The following is a 12,921-nucleotide window of genomic DNA, read 5'->3' as shown; positions in this document are numbered from 1 at the left end:
ACACTAATAATAGAAGTCTAACTATAATTTTTATTATTTGGCCAAATGAACATGACCAAAGAATTAGCTAAAACAATGCCCCAGCTAGATTAGATTGGTTATATCCTGTATTATATAATTCAATTAAACAGATTTATTATTCAAGAGAAAATCAGCATTTCTTCTACAGTACTGAGATTTCCTCCAAGAGTATTTTATATATAAATCAACATTTTGAAGAAGCAGCTGCAGCAGAAAGAAATGAAAGGCCAACAACAGCTCAAAAAATCTAAAGTGGTGAAAATTGACTCAAGAAAATCATGGGAACACCACATAACTAATGCAACCAATAAAGGCTATCCTGTGAGTATCATTTGTTTTCTGGGGATTCATTTAGTTATAAATCAGTTTGCATTTGTAATTATTACAATTGGTTGGTTAAGGTTATTAATAACTCTTTTATTCTTCCTATTGCAGGTTATGGTTCATTTCTCTGCTTATTGGTGCATGCCTTCTATAACTATGAATCCTTTTTTTGAAGAACTGGCCTCCACCTATCAAAGTGTTCTCTTTCTGAATGTTGATGTTGATGAGGTCAAGGTAATTTATTTGTATAACCTATGGTGGGAAGGACATCCTTCATCGTTTGGTGTTTATATAAAACTACTGCTTCTAATTGGCAGAACATGCAATGCTATCTAATATTCATATAAAATCATGAAAAGCGTTGTCCAGAAAAACATTTCCTAGTTGTTTAATTTTGAATGCATGTAAGCTTCTATTCTATTCTCAAGAAAAAAGAGAGAAAAAAAACAGAGGTTTCAAGCCTTTAACTAATTGATTCTTAATAAAGTGTGACTTTGCGGATGATATAAAAAAGTGACCTACAATTATAAATAATATCTTTTGCTATCCTTTATGAATGGTTTGAAAATTGAAAGGACAAATTCTGTGCATGATTCCTGAGTATATATCACTTATATTCATAATTCTTAGCCACTTTTGTTCGACTGCTATGTTCTCATATTTTGTTCTATCTATGAAGTTGCCTCCAAGTTGGAAATCAAAGCCTTTAATTTGTTTTGATGAGTGGAGGAGCTCAGGTGGATAAGACTGTTTACTTTTGGATTCCAAACCCAACTTTGAGGTCATGTAGACTGTTTTTATGTCAGCAAACATAATAATATTATTAAAATTATTCCTAATCTAATCTCAATAAATAAATAAAATCACGTAGGTTTCAAGCCTTTTATTAACTTAGAATAATGGCATTATTAATCACAAGAATATATAATTGTGACTTTGCTGATGATATCTATAGGTGACTTATAATGAATTAATATCTTTTCTAATCCTTTTTTAGAGCTTCCAAGAGAGAAGTTCTGGTGCATATAATTGTTGAGTATCACTTGTATTCAGAATTCTCTCTTAATGTGTGTTGTGTGGCTCTATCTAGGAAGTAGCTTCCAAGTTGGAAATCAAAGCCATTCCTACCTTTTTGTTGATGAATCGAGGAGCTCTAGTGGATAAAACTGTGGGTGCAAACCCTGATGAGTTAAGGAAAAGGATCAATTGTTCTATTCACCAGACACATTCACCCAAGTCTGTGTGATGATGCATGAACGAACACATTGAACAAAGTTTGCCAGAGCTTTAAATAAGACCCATTATGTTTATTCTCTTAATAATAAAATAAAGTTAATAGGATTCGTTCCTTGTAAGTCACAAATTCCAAGTGGTTGATCTTTTATTATTTGTATAAGGTTTGGTGTGGACATGGAATAGTGTCGGTTTGAAGGGGCAAGTTACTTTATTATAAAAGGGTATTTTAGTGTATTCATTTTCTTCAGAATGCTATTTTAATTTTCTCTTTTTGTATACTTTGTAGTCGTATATATTAAGTTTATCAATGCAACTTGATTGCCAAGTCATATTAGTTCAAACCGATTAAACCAATTATTAGTTTAAATATAATTCACACACTTACGAGGAACATTTGGGAAAGATAAGTAGTTTCAATTTCTAATTGCTCTAAATGCAATTTCTGAAAAGTCGAATTGGATTGAACGGCCGAAAGAACTCGGTCATGATTTAATTGCTTGGATCCATTAAATTGATGGTTAAATCATGATTAAACTGTGAATCGAAGACATATTAGTTAATGGATTTAGATGGTTTCCTCTTTGCGAGTAACAAAATATAGTTACGTACGTTAGAGAGAGAAAGACATGAAAGAAACAAAACATAACTAATGGTAGCTCTTACAAAAACAAACAATCAACATTTGTCTATTTAATAAAAAAAAATAGATCTTACAACTAATTACAGATGTTTGTGTTTCCGATGTTTTATAATACTTATAAAATATCATTTATCAGTTTGATCCAGGTTGATTTCAATATAATATTAAATTTAATTTGATTAAAGGTAATTTGAATTAGATTGAATGATTTGATTTTTGTCTTTATTTTTAATTGGATAAATACATAATTTAGGGATTTTTGTTTAAACTTAAAAAATATAATTATGAAAATAATATTTTTTAAAGAAACAAATAGAATTTAGTTCTTAAAAAAATAAAAACAGTTTACACAAACGGACCCTAGCTAGTCTCAAATGACTCACAAATTCTCAAGTTGGTCTCTATCTAAAACTTATTAAATGGGTTCTTTGTGGAAAGGTTACGAATTTGGTCCCTATTGTCTCTAATGATTTTATGTTGATAGTTAATCCCCTTAATTTGGTCACTATATATTCTTAATTTATCCTTATACATGTTAGATATTTTCATTTCTTATCGGTATCAAATTAAGAATATCTTACACGTATAAAGATCAAATTAAAAATATATCACATATATAAGAATCAAATTAATAATACATAAAATAATTATCTATAAACATAGATACAGAATCATGATGGTAAAGAAAATAGGGAATTTTGATTACACATTTTTACATTTTTATGTGCATTTTGTTCTTATAACTACATTTGTAAATATATATATTTTTTCTTAATATTTTATCCCTGTACCTATCTTTATAAACCATCCACTATTATATAACCTCAATTATATTTCTTTTTATTTTAAAGAAAAACTTAAATACATTTTTAATCCTTTCAATTTATCATTTTATTTTCATTTTTGCAAACAAATTTAAGTTTTATTCCTTTTAAATTCTGTTTTTTAAATTTTTTGTCCTTATGGCGATTTAGATAATATTTTTTATGTGTCAAAGCGTCATCTAAGTTGATTTAAGGATAAAATATAATTTACAAAAACTAAAATAAAAAAACATTAAACTGTAAGAAGTGAAAATATTTAAACCTTTAAAAATAACATTGATGATAATAATATAGGGTGTTTTTGATACATAAAAGATATGGATCTGGCATGGATATTCTCCAGCAAATTTTCTCTACAGCTCTCTCCAGCAAACATCTCAACCGTTCATTGCATCCAACGGTTCAAACAAAACAAGCTATTAAGAGAATTAAATTAATTATTACAATAAAGTTTAACCTATGGATGCATCTAAAGGTTTAGAAATAAATCCAACTTTCCATCTTTCTCCAGCAACTTCCAGGCTCCATCACTCGCTCACCCTTCCTTCTCCCCGAACTCCTCCCTCACTGATGAACCAATCTCCCTAGCATATTCACTCAAAGCCCCCGTGATGAAGAATGAATATATTGCATTTGTGTTTCATTACTTATAAAAATAGATAAACCCAAATGCATATTCAGTCCACTGTAATAATTTGATTCAGGTTATATTGTGAAGCTACCGTACTGCCAATCTCCCATTGCATATTCAGTTCACTGTATTAATTTTAGTAGCATCCAAAGGTTCAAAATTATTGTAATGATATTTTAGTAGCTTGATTTGTCTGGATCGTTGGCTGCAATATTGGACGGTCAGGATTTTCGATGGAGAGAGGAGTAGAGAAAATTTGCTAGAGGATCCAGATCCAAAAAATATAGATTTTAATTGTATAGTGTAGACACTATTTTGAGATTCTGTTTTGAACAAGTGATAGAACAAAAACACCCCAATGGTCAATACTATCCCATAAAGCACCAAATATTTAAGATTTGAATAAACAACCATTCCAAACAGAGGTTATGCCCACCCTCCCTTCCCCAACCATTATTATTTCTTTTGTTTCTCCACAAATAGCTAAGCCTCTTAATACATAGTGCCAAGTAATCGTCATTAGTGATATGTCCTCGTGTTCCATTAAGTAAGGAAAAAGAGTGCAGTGATTAACTATTCATTGAAGGAATCCAAAAAAGGAAAAGAAAATATGTTACGATACTAAATTAAAAAGAAATAAAAATCAAAAGGCATAAACACTTTTTTGTTTATAAAATTACTTCTTTAACACCATCTTTATTTCCTACTACTGGTAAGGGGTGAGAATAAGTTAGACCAGACTTTAAAAGGCTTGAGTCTATCCTACGATGAATTTTTGAGATCAGAATTTGGCCTATAGTCTATCAAAAACTTTTATTTTGGCTTAGTCTGGCCTGATAGCCTTTTTAAAAGCTTTTTTCATATTAAATCTTTAATATTTCTTTGGTCGTAATAGGAAAGTTAATGGAAATGAAACGTTAACAAAAATAAGAAAGCTAATAAAAATTATGAGTAATATAAAGAGACACATGACTCACACCTAACTTATAATTAAAGTCTTACTTGATTATAGGAATGAAAGTTATGGAGCACTGATGTGTAATCAAAATCTACTAGTTTAAAAAAATTAATTGTATCCAAAAAATTATATATATATATATATATATATATATATATATATATATATATATATATATATAAAAGCCGACCTATCTATAAGGTTGTTTAACAAGCCTAATCCTGGTCTATCTAATTTAATAGGCTTTTAAAGAAGTCTGAGCCTAACCTTTTAATTAAATAAGTCAGTTCAGGTCAGGTTTTAGGTAGGCTAAGTGGTCGGCCTGACCTATTCCCACCTCTAATTACTTACTAGCATCACAAAATGTTACTAGCCTACTACTAACAATAACTTCTTTAAATGATCATTTGTATTTCTGATAAAATACTAATTAATCTTAAGATTTTGGTTAACCAAATTAATTTTTGTAATTAATTGGTATTTTAAGGTTTTCTTGATACGTAGAACTAGTTTTTATTTGTGTGCTATATAAGATAAATTTTTTTTAAGTAAATTACACTAATCATGTTATTGGGGTTTCCTGAAATTATATAACATCTTACTTTTTTAACATTTACATTAATTTCTTTTGTAGAAAAGTACGATAGATATAATATTTTTTAAATAAGTAAGAGGTTTTTATAATGTATAAGGAGATACCAATGTATTATTTTTGTAATTTAGTCTATTTTTGTAACATATCATATCACGTTTATTTAATAATTTTACTTGAGTTAAATAAGACAAGTAAAGTAACAAAGTTATATTTTTTGAGTATTTAATATAGTTGTGTATCAAATATTCAAACTTTAAATTATGATTAAATTACAATAATTTTGTGTTAGTTGATGTATGTGCTGAGTCATATGTAAAAAAAAATGTTATTTTTATACAATTAAAATTCATAATAAATTAATATTATTGAATTTATAAATTATATTATGGTTGAAATATATAATAAATAAATATTTTTAAATGTATAATTATATTTTATATTTACATTACATAATTTAAAATACAATATAAAATTATTTTTAGTTACTATAAAAAATTATTTCAGTTCAATCCTATATATAAATGTATGACCCTATGTGCTTTCTCATATCTCGATTTTCATCACTCTCTCTCACATTCAATCTCATTTGAATATTTTCATCTATTGAAGTGAACTTCACTCCTCTAGTATCATATGATTTTCTGCTTTTAAATTTACATACCAATTGAATGGTATAAGAATTTGTAAGTGAATATTAGAAATCATTTTAAATATTTATATTTTATCTTTAAAATTCAAATATGTTCCTAACTACATATTTGATTTTCAACTAAACATTTTAACTTAATTTCTTAAATTAATTTTGAATGAAATTAATTTTATAAAATTGATTTTATTTAAAATTAATTTTAAAGTGATTTGATTTATGTTTTAATGTTTTATTATAAAATTAAATTAGGAATAAAATTCAGTCAAAAAATTTGAATTCAACGGACAAATTATTTAAAATTATTTCAATTCAGAATCAATTCTCAACCTATAATCAATTCTAAAGTTTTCTCCTACATGAAATTAAACATGTAAAGTTACATTTAAAATTGAATTAAAATCAATTCTTTGCCGAACCAATCATACACTTGGTTTTAACTGGAATTTAAATATTTTTTAAAAGAAATTATTAATTAAAAGTCTCGTAATCCAAACAAGAGTGGCCAATACTGAAGCCCAAGTCCAAGCCCGGAACTCTATTTTTGTCGTAAAAGCTGACGACGAAGAATTCAATCACCACTTGCCAGTTGCCACCAATTTTCCCCATCTCCTCACTCTAACACACGCGTCCCAGAACAATTACAATTATACCAATAAATAAATAGTTAAATATTATTAAATTAAATAACCTTCCTTTTTTTCCTCTTCTTCCTCTCCGAACTTTGAAAACGTGCAAGCAAACCCCACACCCCCACGCAACAACAGTCCCCATTTGTTCCCCAGCAAAACAAAAACACCGCGTCTTCCCCGTGCGGGAAAAAAAAAAGAATCCTCAATTTTCCGGGAAAACCCTTCAGAATGGTTTCCCGGGAAAATACCAATTGGCTCTTCGATTACGGCTTGATCGACGATATTCCCGTTCCGGATGCCACCTTTGGCGTCAATTCCTCCGCCTTCACATGGCCCCCTAACGCCCTCGACGCTCCTTCCAATGTCGGGTACTCACAGATCGCTTCGCTAATTGCGTTTTCCCTTTTCTCGCTTTCGTTCTCGCACTCTCTGATTTCGCCTCTTTTTGCTTATTATTGATGATTAGGGTTTCTTAATCGGTGTTTGATTGTGTTGGTTTTGTGAATGTTTGGTTTTAGGGTTTTGTGTTTCGGAAGTTCTGTGCCGTACAGAATTTTGTGGTCTTGGAAGAAATGTGATTTTTTTAAAATAAAAAAATTTGGGATTTCTTAGTCACCGGTGGTTGTTGTTTTGGTTTTTGTTTTTTGAATGTTACGTGGCTGAATTTGGTATTTTTGTGTGTAAATGTCTGGTCAGAATTAATGCTGGTGCCTCAGGACATTCTTGCACGTGCGAGTCTTAATTGCTTCTGCAGATTTCACATTGCTTAATTTTCTGTGTTAATAATGGATGTATGTTTCTGCATTTTATGACTGTGCAGTGTGTGTTTTAAAGAACTGTTGATTGGCTTGTAATTCATGTTTTCTTAATTTACTTATTTACATTTATGTAATAAAGTTGTTGGCATATGAAATTGGGGATCATTTGTACCTCCAAGTTTGGTGGTTTGCTATTTTGAAGTCATAATGTCATCTTAGGTTGGAATCAAGCTAGGTGGGTGAAATGGAAAAGTGCTTCAGCCACAATTAATTGTGGAGTGGTTGTTTAACTCAAGGGAAGATTCTTCTGTGAAGTTATGATTTACAAGTTTGTTAATGCTCTATGGAAGTGATTGTTGTGGGTAGCGAAAGTGCTGATAAGGACAAGAAATGTGGAAGAAATGAGAGTGATGAGGTGGACGAGTGGATTGGATAAGTACAATATTATGAAGAAAAATATTTGAGAGAAAGTGAGATGGAAGGAGTAGCACCTATTGAGGAGAAGAAAAAACTCACGTAAGGTGGTAAAGTTTAGTCATTTGAGAAGAAGCCTGATAAAGTCAGAGAAGGGGGGTAATAGAGAAAAGGATATTCTAATTAAGGGGCAGAGGAAGACGAAGACCTAAGAAAGGTGTTATTAAAAACCATTAAGAAAAATCTTCAGTAAATGGTATACTAAAATTTGACTACTGCTAGAGCCCAATAAAGCAACTCCTCCTAGTGGGGGGATAAGACTAGATTATTATTCTAACTCCCGTTACTGCCATTTTCCTTTGGTTCTAGGTTTTATTATGAGAATGGGAAATAATTTTACCAGAATCATGCATATTTCTTTTGCTTGACATTTTTTTAGGGGAGAGAAGTGGATGGATTTAGGTTGAGAACTTGAGTATCTGAATGGCTGATAATACCAATTCAGGAAGGGTTTTTCCTTAGAGACCTATGGAATATGGACTATGAAATGCTACTTTTATTGCCATTCTTAGTAATACATTCTTATGTAATGAATATATTTCAATTCCCTTTTACTGTTAGATGATTACTTTTTTCCTTTCTAAAACATATATGTCTGTGATTTAAGGCCATATACAATTTTGTTTGGTCAAACATGACTGCTGACATTTTATTCTTACTATATTTACCTCTCCACCTGTGCCTCTATAAAAAAAGTTATTTTTTGACTGGCTTTTCTTTATTACAATATTATCTACTCCTAGTGTTGACATTGATGGCTCATTGGGGGATTCTGACGGTCTCAAAGAGTCTGGCTCAAAGAAAAGGTACACATTGTTCTATTCCCCATTCATTTTTATTGAATAAAATAATATTGCCAAGTAAAGGAAAGAAAACAAAGAATCAGCATGTTTAGTCACTTGGCAATCTTACCTGCTCTTCTGATGCTCTCTTTTCACTTTATTTCGTAATCTCTGTTTTGCACTTTTGCTTGTGTGCCTGGCTACTTGCTATTACTGTCTTCATATGGTTTACTGTTCTGTTTTGTTTTATTTCTTTTTATACCATAATAAATTAATAATGATTGAAAACCTAAGTTAAATCTAAAGGCAGTGTTAATTTAATTTTTAAATAATTTAAATAAATTTTCTTGGCACCACTAGCAACAAGTGATTTTAAACCAACTGACAGATGTCTATAATATAGTTAAGTCAAAGGATGAGGTTAATTAGGGCAAGTGATGTTAATCAAGAAGAAATAATCACAAATCCTATTGCATTGCATATGTTATCTTGTTCAAGTATAACACTTCCCTGTCTAGTAACATCAACTCCTCTTCTTTATATCAACATTAAATCAATGATTACACTCCAAAAATGAGTGTACCCAATCCAGACTGCTTATCCCTGGAGGAAGTTTATTTTCTTGTTGATTTCCTGTTGCAGAGTTAGGTCTGAATCATGTGCTGCTTCTAGCTCCAAGGCATGTCGAGAGAAGTTGCGAAGAGATAGGCTTAATGACAAGTACACTGTTTACTTCCAAATTCCAACTACCTCCCCTGTCTTTCTGTTATCCTTGTGTGAGTTTTTGTGTAAATGTGTAGCTGAGGCATGTACCTTATATGATGGATATGATTAGGTTTGTTGAATTGGGCTCCATTTTGGAGCCTGGAAGGCCTGCCAAAACGGACAAGACTGCTATCCTGATTGATGCTGTCCGAATGGTGACCCAATTAAGGGGTGAAGCCCAGAAGTTGAAAGACACTAATCAGGGTCTTCAAGAAAAGATTAAAGATTTGAAGGTGAGGTTTCAAGTTACATTCATATAAGAGAATGTTCTGTTTTCACTTTTAATTATTAAAATGTTACCTATTATTCATTTTGTTTTATGTTTTCAAAAATTCTATAGGAAACAGGGAAAACAATTTATTTTCATTGTTTCCTATACAAACTATTGAAAATAGGGAAAATGCTGAAAGCAAGGTAACTGAAAAATAAAAATAGAAAACATTTTTTTCAAACCAAACAGCTCATTTTCTGCCTTAAAAGTAGTTCCTTTTCCTAATGGTGACTGAAAATCTCAATATTATCTGAATTAAATATCAAATTTCTTATCTGTTTGTATAGGCTGAGAAGAATGAACTTCGCGATCAGAAACAGAGGCTCAAGGCAGAGAAGGAGAAGCTGGAGCAGCAGCTGAAATCATTGAATGGACAGCCTAGTTTCATGCCTCCCCCTGCTGCAATCCCTGCTGCATTTGCGGTGCAAGGCCAAGCCCACGGCAACAAGTTGGTACCTTTTATTAGCTATCCAGGAGTTGCAATGTGGCAATTCATGCCACCTGCTGCAGTGGATACCTCACAGGATCATGTTCTCCGACCACCAGTTGCCTAAGCTGGCACTGTACAATTCTCTGGGCCAGCATTTTGGTCCAAGGTTGTATCCATTTTACCAATACCTTCTTGGCTTTGTTAGTTCTCTTCTTCTAAGTATTCTAACTGGACCCAGTGGTGACTTCTGACTGTATTCGGCATATGATACTATTATGATTAATGCTGGTATTTGCATGTAAATGTTAAATGAGCTTTTCTGGCTGTCTTCACCTCTTTTTTAATACTTGCTACTGTGTTCTAAGATAATCCAATGTTAGGTTGGCAGTAGCATTATTTTGGTTTAGGCTTTGCAAAATAGGCTAGTAGATACTAGATATTATGTTTTAACAATCAAGGAAGCAATAGAGCTATGGTACTTTAGTTTTAGTTTTAAATTTCGTGCAGCCATATTTCCCTTTGTACGCCAAATAGATTAAGTTATTGAAAGTTTCTCAACTATTAGTGAGATGTGTGGGGGGTGAAAATACAAATACTACATATGGTGTCTCGGTGACAGGTATATTAGCCCTACGCCGCTTGTCTATAACGTGGGGGTTGATGACTCTTCTAAATTTGAGGCTGAGCTAGAGGAACGATAATATATGAATAGGGCTGAGACAACTTTAAAAAAAAATTGAGTTCTATTGTTTTTGTTGATTCTTCATTGTTGTAAGCCGTTGGCATGTTCTGGCCTTGGAAAAGAGACCCCTTGACCATTCCCTTAAACCTTAAAAGTTGAGAATTAAAAACAATATTTATTCTGTTTAAAAGCACAAATTGCATGGTCCCATCTTTCGTAAATCTACTAAACTTCCAAGCCATCAAAACCCCGCATGCTAATTATAATACACATTTTCAATTACCATTCAATATTACTAACACCGTGTCAAAAGCATCCTCTCAAGTCCAACTGTTTTTCTCAAAAAGCTTTGTCCACATACATCCAATCGGAGTCCCCTCCTCTTAAGTCTTAACCCACAAAATCCTCTTAACTACCCCAAAGTCTTAAACAAATAGGCAAAACCAAAAAACTAAACTAACGCAGATTCTGTATTGAGATTCCTTTGGTTGATGACTTGCCAGACTCATTAAGCTTAGAGACATGACACATCATTTCGGGTAAAATGTGTTTTTTTTCTTGCCTGAGTACTTTCGGTCAATTCTAATTTTAGTCTTGTAGTTTTAAATTCATCAACTTGATTCTTATCCTTTAAAAATATAGACGAATTTTGTTCTTTTGCATTAAAAAATAAGTGGATTTGGTTCTTATTTAGTTCCTTGATTTGCAATGCATAAGGATTAAATTAACTTATTTTTTAATGTATAGGGACCTGATTGATCAATTAAAAATTAGTGACTAAAATAAAGTTTGACTAAAGTTATAAGAATTACAAATATATTTTATCCCATCTTTTTAATATAAATTTTTTCAAAAAACTATAAAAAGGAAATTCATTGAATAAGAAAAGAGATTTATTTTTTAATGATTTTTAACTAATAAATAATAATAAGGAATGATTAAGAAAGAATGTGTTGATAATAATTTTCTTTGGAACATAAAAAAGAATATCCCTGCGCTGATCCCAGCTTAAAAGAAGCTGTCATGCCTTTATCTAAGATATTAAACAATAGAAGCTGTCATGCTGACGCCGTCCATCTTAGTTGGACAAATGGATATTCCTTCCGCTGCCAAAGTTCACCCAGATTTTTTCAGAGGCTGTATAGTTTACTCATTATTCATTACTATTTTTCACAAGAATAACTTTTTTTTTTATTTTCGTTATTTATTTTTTTAAAATTTAATCAGTTGTAATGAATAATTAATCTTCTTAATAGTTAAATTTTAAGAAAATGAATAATGGAGAAGATCAATAACTTAATCCCTTCTCTTTAAAAAATAAGTACAAAATAAAATAAAAATGGAAGCGGAATGATTGGAAACGCGGTGGCGCAGTATGCAATTACAATCACGTCTTGTTTTGTCCTTTATGTTTAAAAGAGGGGGAAGGGCCCCCTTATTACAAGCCTATGGCGACGGCGCCACTGGGAATCGGTTGGAATGGATGTGAATATTGTTTTATTTTTCTTTGAATATGCAGCTCATGCTATACGTTAACATTTACGATTTACCTATCAATTTAACATAGTTTTATATCTCAACTGAAGATAATCTTTGGTTGGCAAAATAACGCAAACGATCTCCTTTAGAAATAATTTCTCGATATGGATCTGTTTTCATAATAATTTCAGGGAGAATTTGTTTTTCACGTAAAATTATGTATGTATGAACGTGTATTGCCATGCATGTTGGCGACACATGCTGACGGGCGACACAGTGGAAACTGCGAATGGCAGCATGTATGTCGCCAGTCAAACTGGTGATACCGTGCAAAGTAACGTAGGGCGTAGCAGGCATCAGAGGGTGCAGATTAGGGGTGGCAGGTGAGGCAACATAGGGTGCAGGCATCGGTGGCAGGTGAGGCCTGTATCGTCAAAACCAGTGAAATAGGCTAGTTTTGTATGCATGTTTTTTTTTCTTCTTTGTTTAAGGTGTGTGCATCTATTTTCTTCTTCTTTGTTTAAAATGTGTGTAGAATTTCTTATTTTTTTTTAATGAAGTTTTAATGTGTAGAAAGTGCAGTCTTTTTTCCTCTTTTTTCTAGTTAAATTTATTTATTTATTTTAATTATTTATAATAGAAACTTTAAAAGCTATTTGTTTTGGTGGTTTTTTCTACCTTTAAAATACCTAAAATAAAAAAGATTAACATACAAAAACTAACATACCATATACATGTAATACAATTAATAACATACAAACTTTATAATATGT

At 31.3% G+C, this 12,921-nt stretch overlaps 2 protein-coding genes across 2 annotated transcripts; both read left to right on the top strand.

The window, feature by feature from the left end:
• Positions 1-229: 229 nt before the first annotated feature.
• On the top strand, positions 230-1,907 carry LOC100500083 (uncharacterized). Its single transcript, NM_001249623.2, has 3 exons — positions 230-342; positions 457-579; positions 1,436-1,907. Exons 1-3 carry the CDS (start codon positions 241-243, stop codon positions 1,589-1,591), a joined length of 381 nt encoding a protein of 126 aa, NP_001236552.1. The 5' UTR covers positions 230-240; the 3' UTR covers positions 1,592-1,907.
• A 4,579-nt stretch (positions 1,908-6,486) lies between these two features.
• Positions 6,487-10,464, top strand: LOC100783689 (bHLH transcription factor). The gene is made up of 5 exons (NM_001354890.1): positions 6,487-6,875; positions 8,483-8,545; positions 9,164-9,241; positions 9,357-9,519; positions 9,845-10,464. Exons 1-5 carry the CDS (start codon positions 6,736-6,738, stop codon positions 10,109-10,111), a joined length of 711 nt encoding a protein of 236 aa, NP_001341819.1. The 5' UTR covers positions 6,487-6,735; the 3' UTR covers positions 10,112-10,464.
• Positions 10,465-12,921: the final 2,457 nt, after the last annotated feature.

This window comes from Glycine max, chromosome 12 (assembly GCF_000004515.6).
Source record: "Glycine max cultivar Williams 82 chromosome 12, Glycine_max_v4.0, whole genome shotgun sequence".
NCBI classification, from domain to species: domain Eukaryota; kingdom Viridiplantae; phylum Streptophyta; class Magnoliopsida; order Fabales; family Fabaceae; genus Glycine; species Glycine max.
Note: the sequence above shows the minus strand (reverse complement) of the source record. Positions and strands in the feature narration are given on the sequence as shown.

Bases quoted from the DNA above. Each gene is read 5' to 3' on its own strand.
- LOC100783689 (NM_001354890.1), top strand. From the start codon at position 6,736: ATGGTTTCCCGGGAAAATACCAATTGGCTCTTCGATTACGGCTTGATC. The intron at 9,242-9,356 runs GTACACTGTTTA...GGATATGATTAG, and splicing joins AGAGATAGGCTTAATGACAA to GTTTGTTGAATTGGGCTCCA. The intron at 9,520-9,844 runs GTGAGGTTTCAA...CTGTTTGTATAG, and splicing joins AAAAGATTAAAGATTTGAAG to GCTGAGAAGAATGAACTTCG.
- LOC100500083 (NM_001249623.2), top strand. From the start codon at position 241: ATGAAAGGCCAACAACAGCTCAAAAAATCTAAAGTGGTGAAAATTGAC. The intron at 343-456 runs GTGAGTATCATT...TTCCTATTGCAG, and splicing joins CAACCAATAAAGGCTATCCT to GTTATGGTTCATTTCTCTGC. The intron at 580-1,435 runs GTAATTTATTTG...GGCTCTATCTAG, and splicing joins TTGATGTTGATGAGGTCAAG to GAAGTAGCTTCCAAGTTGGA.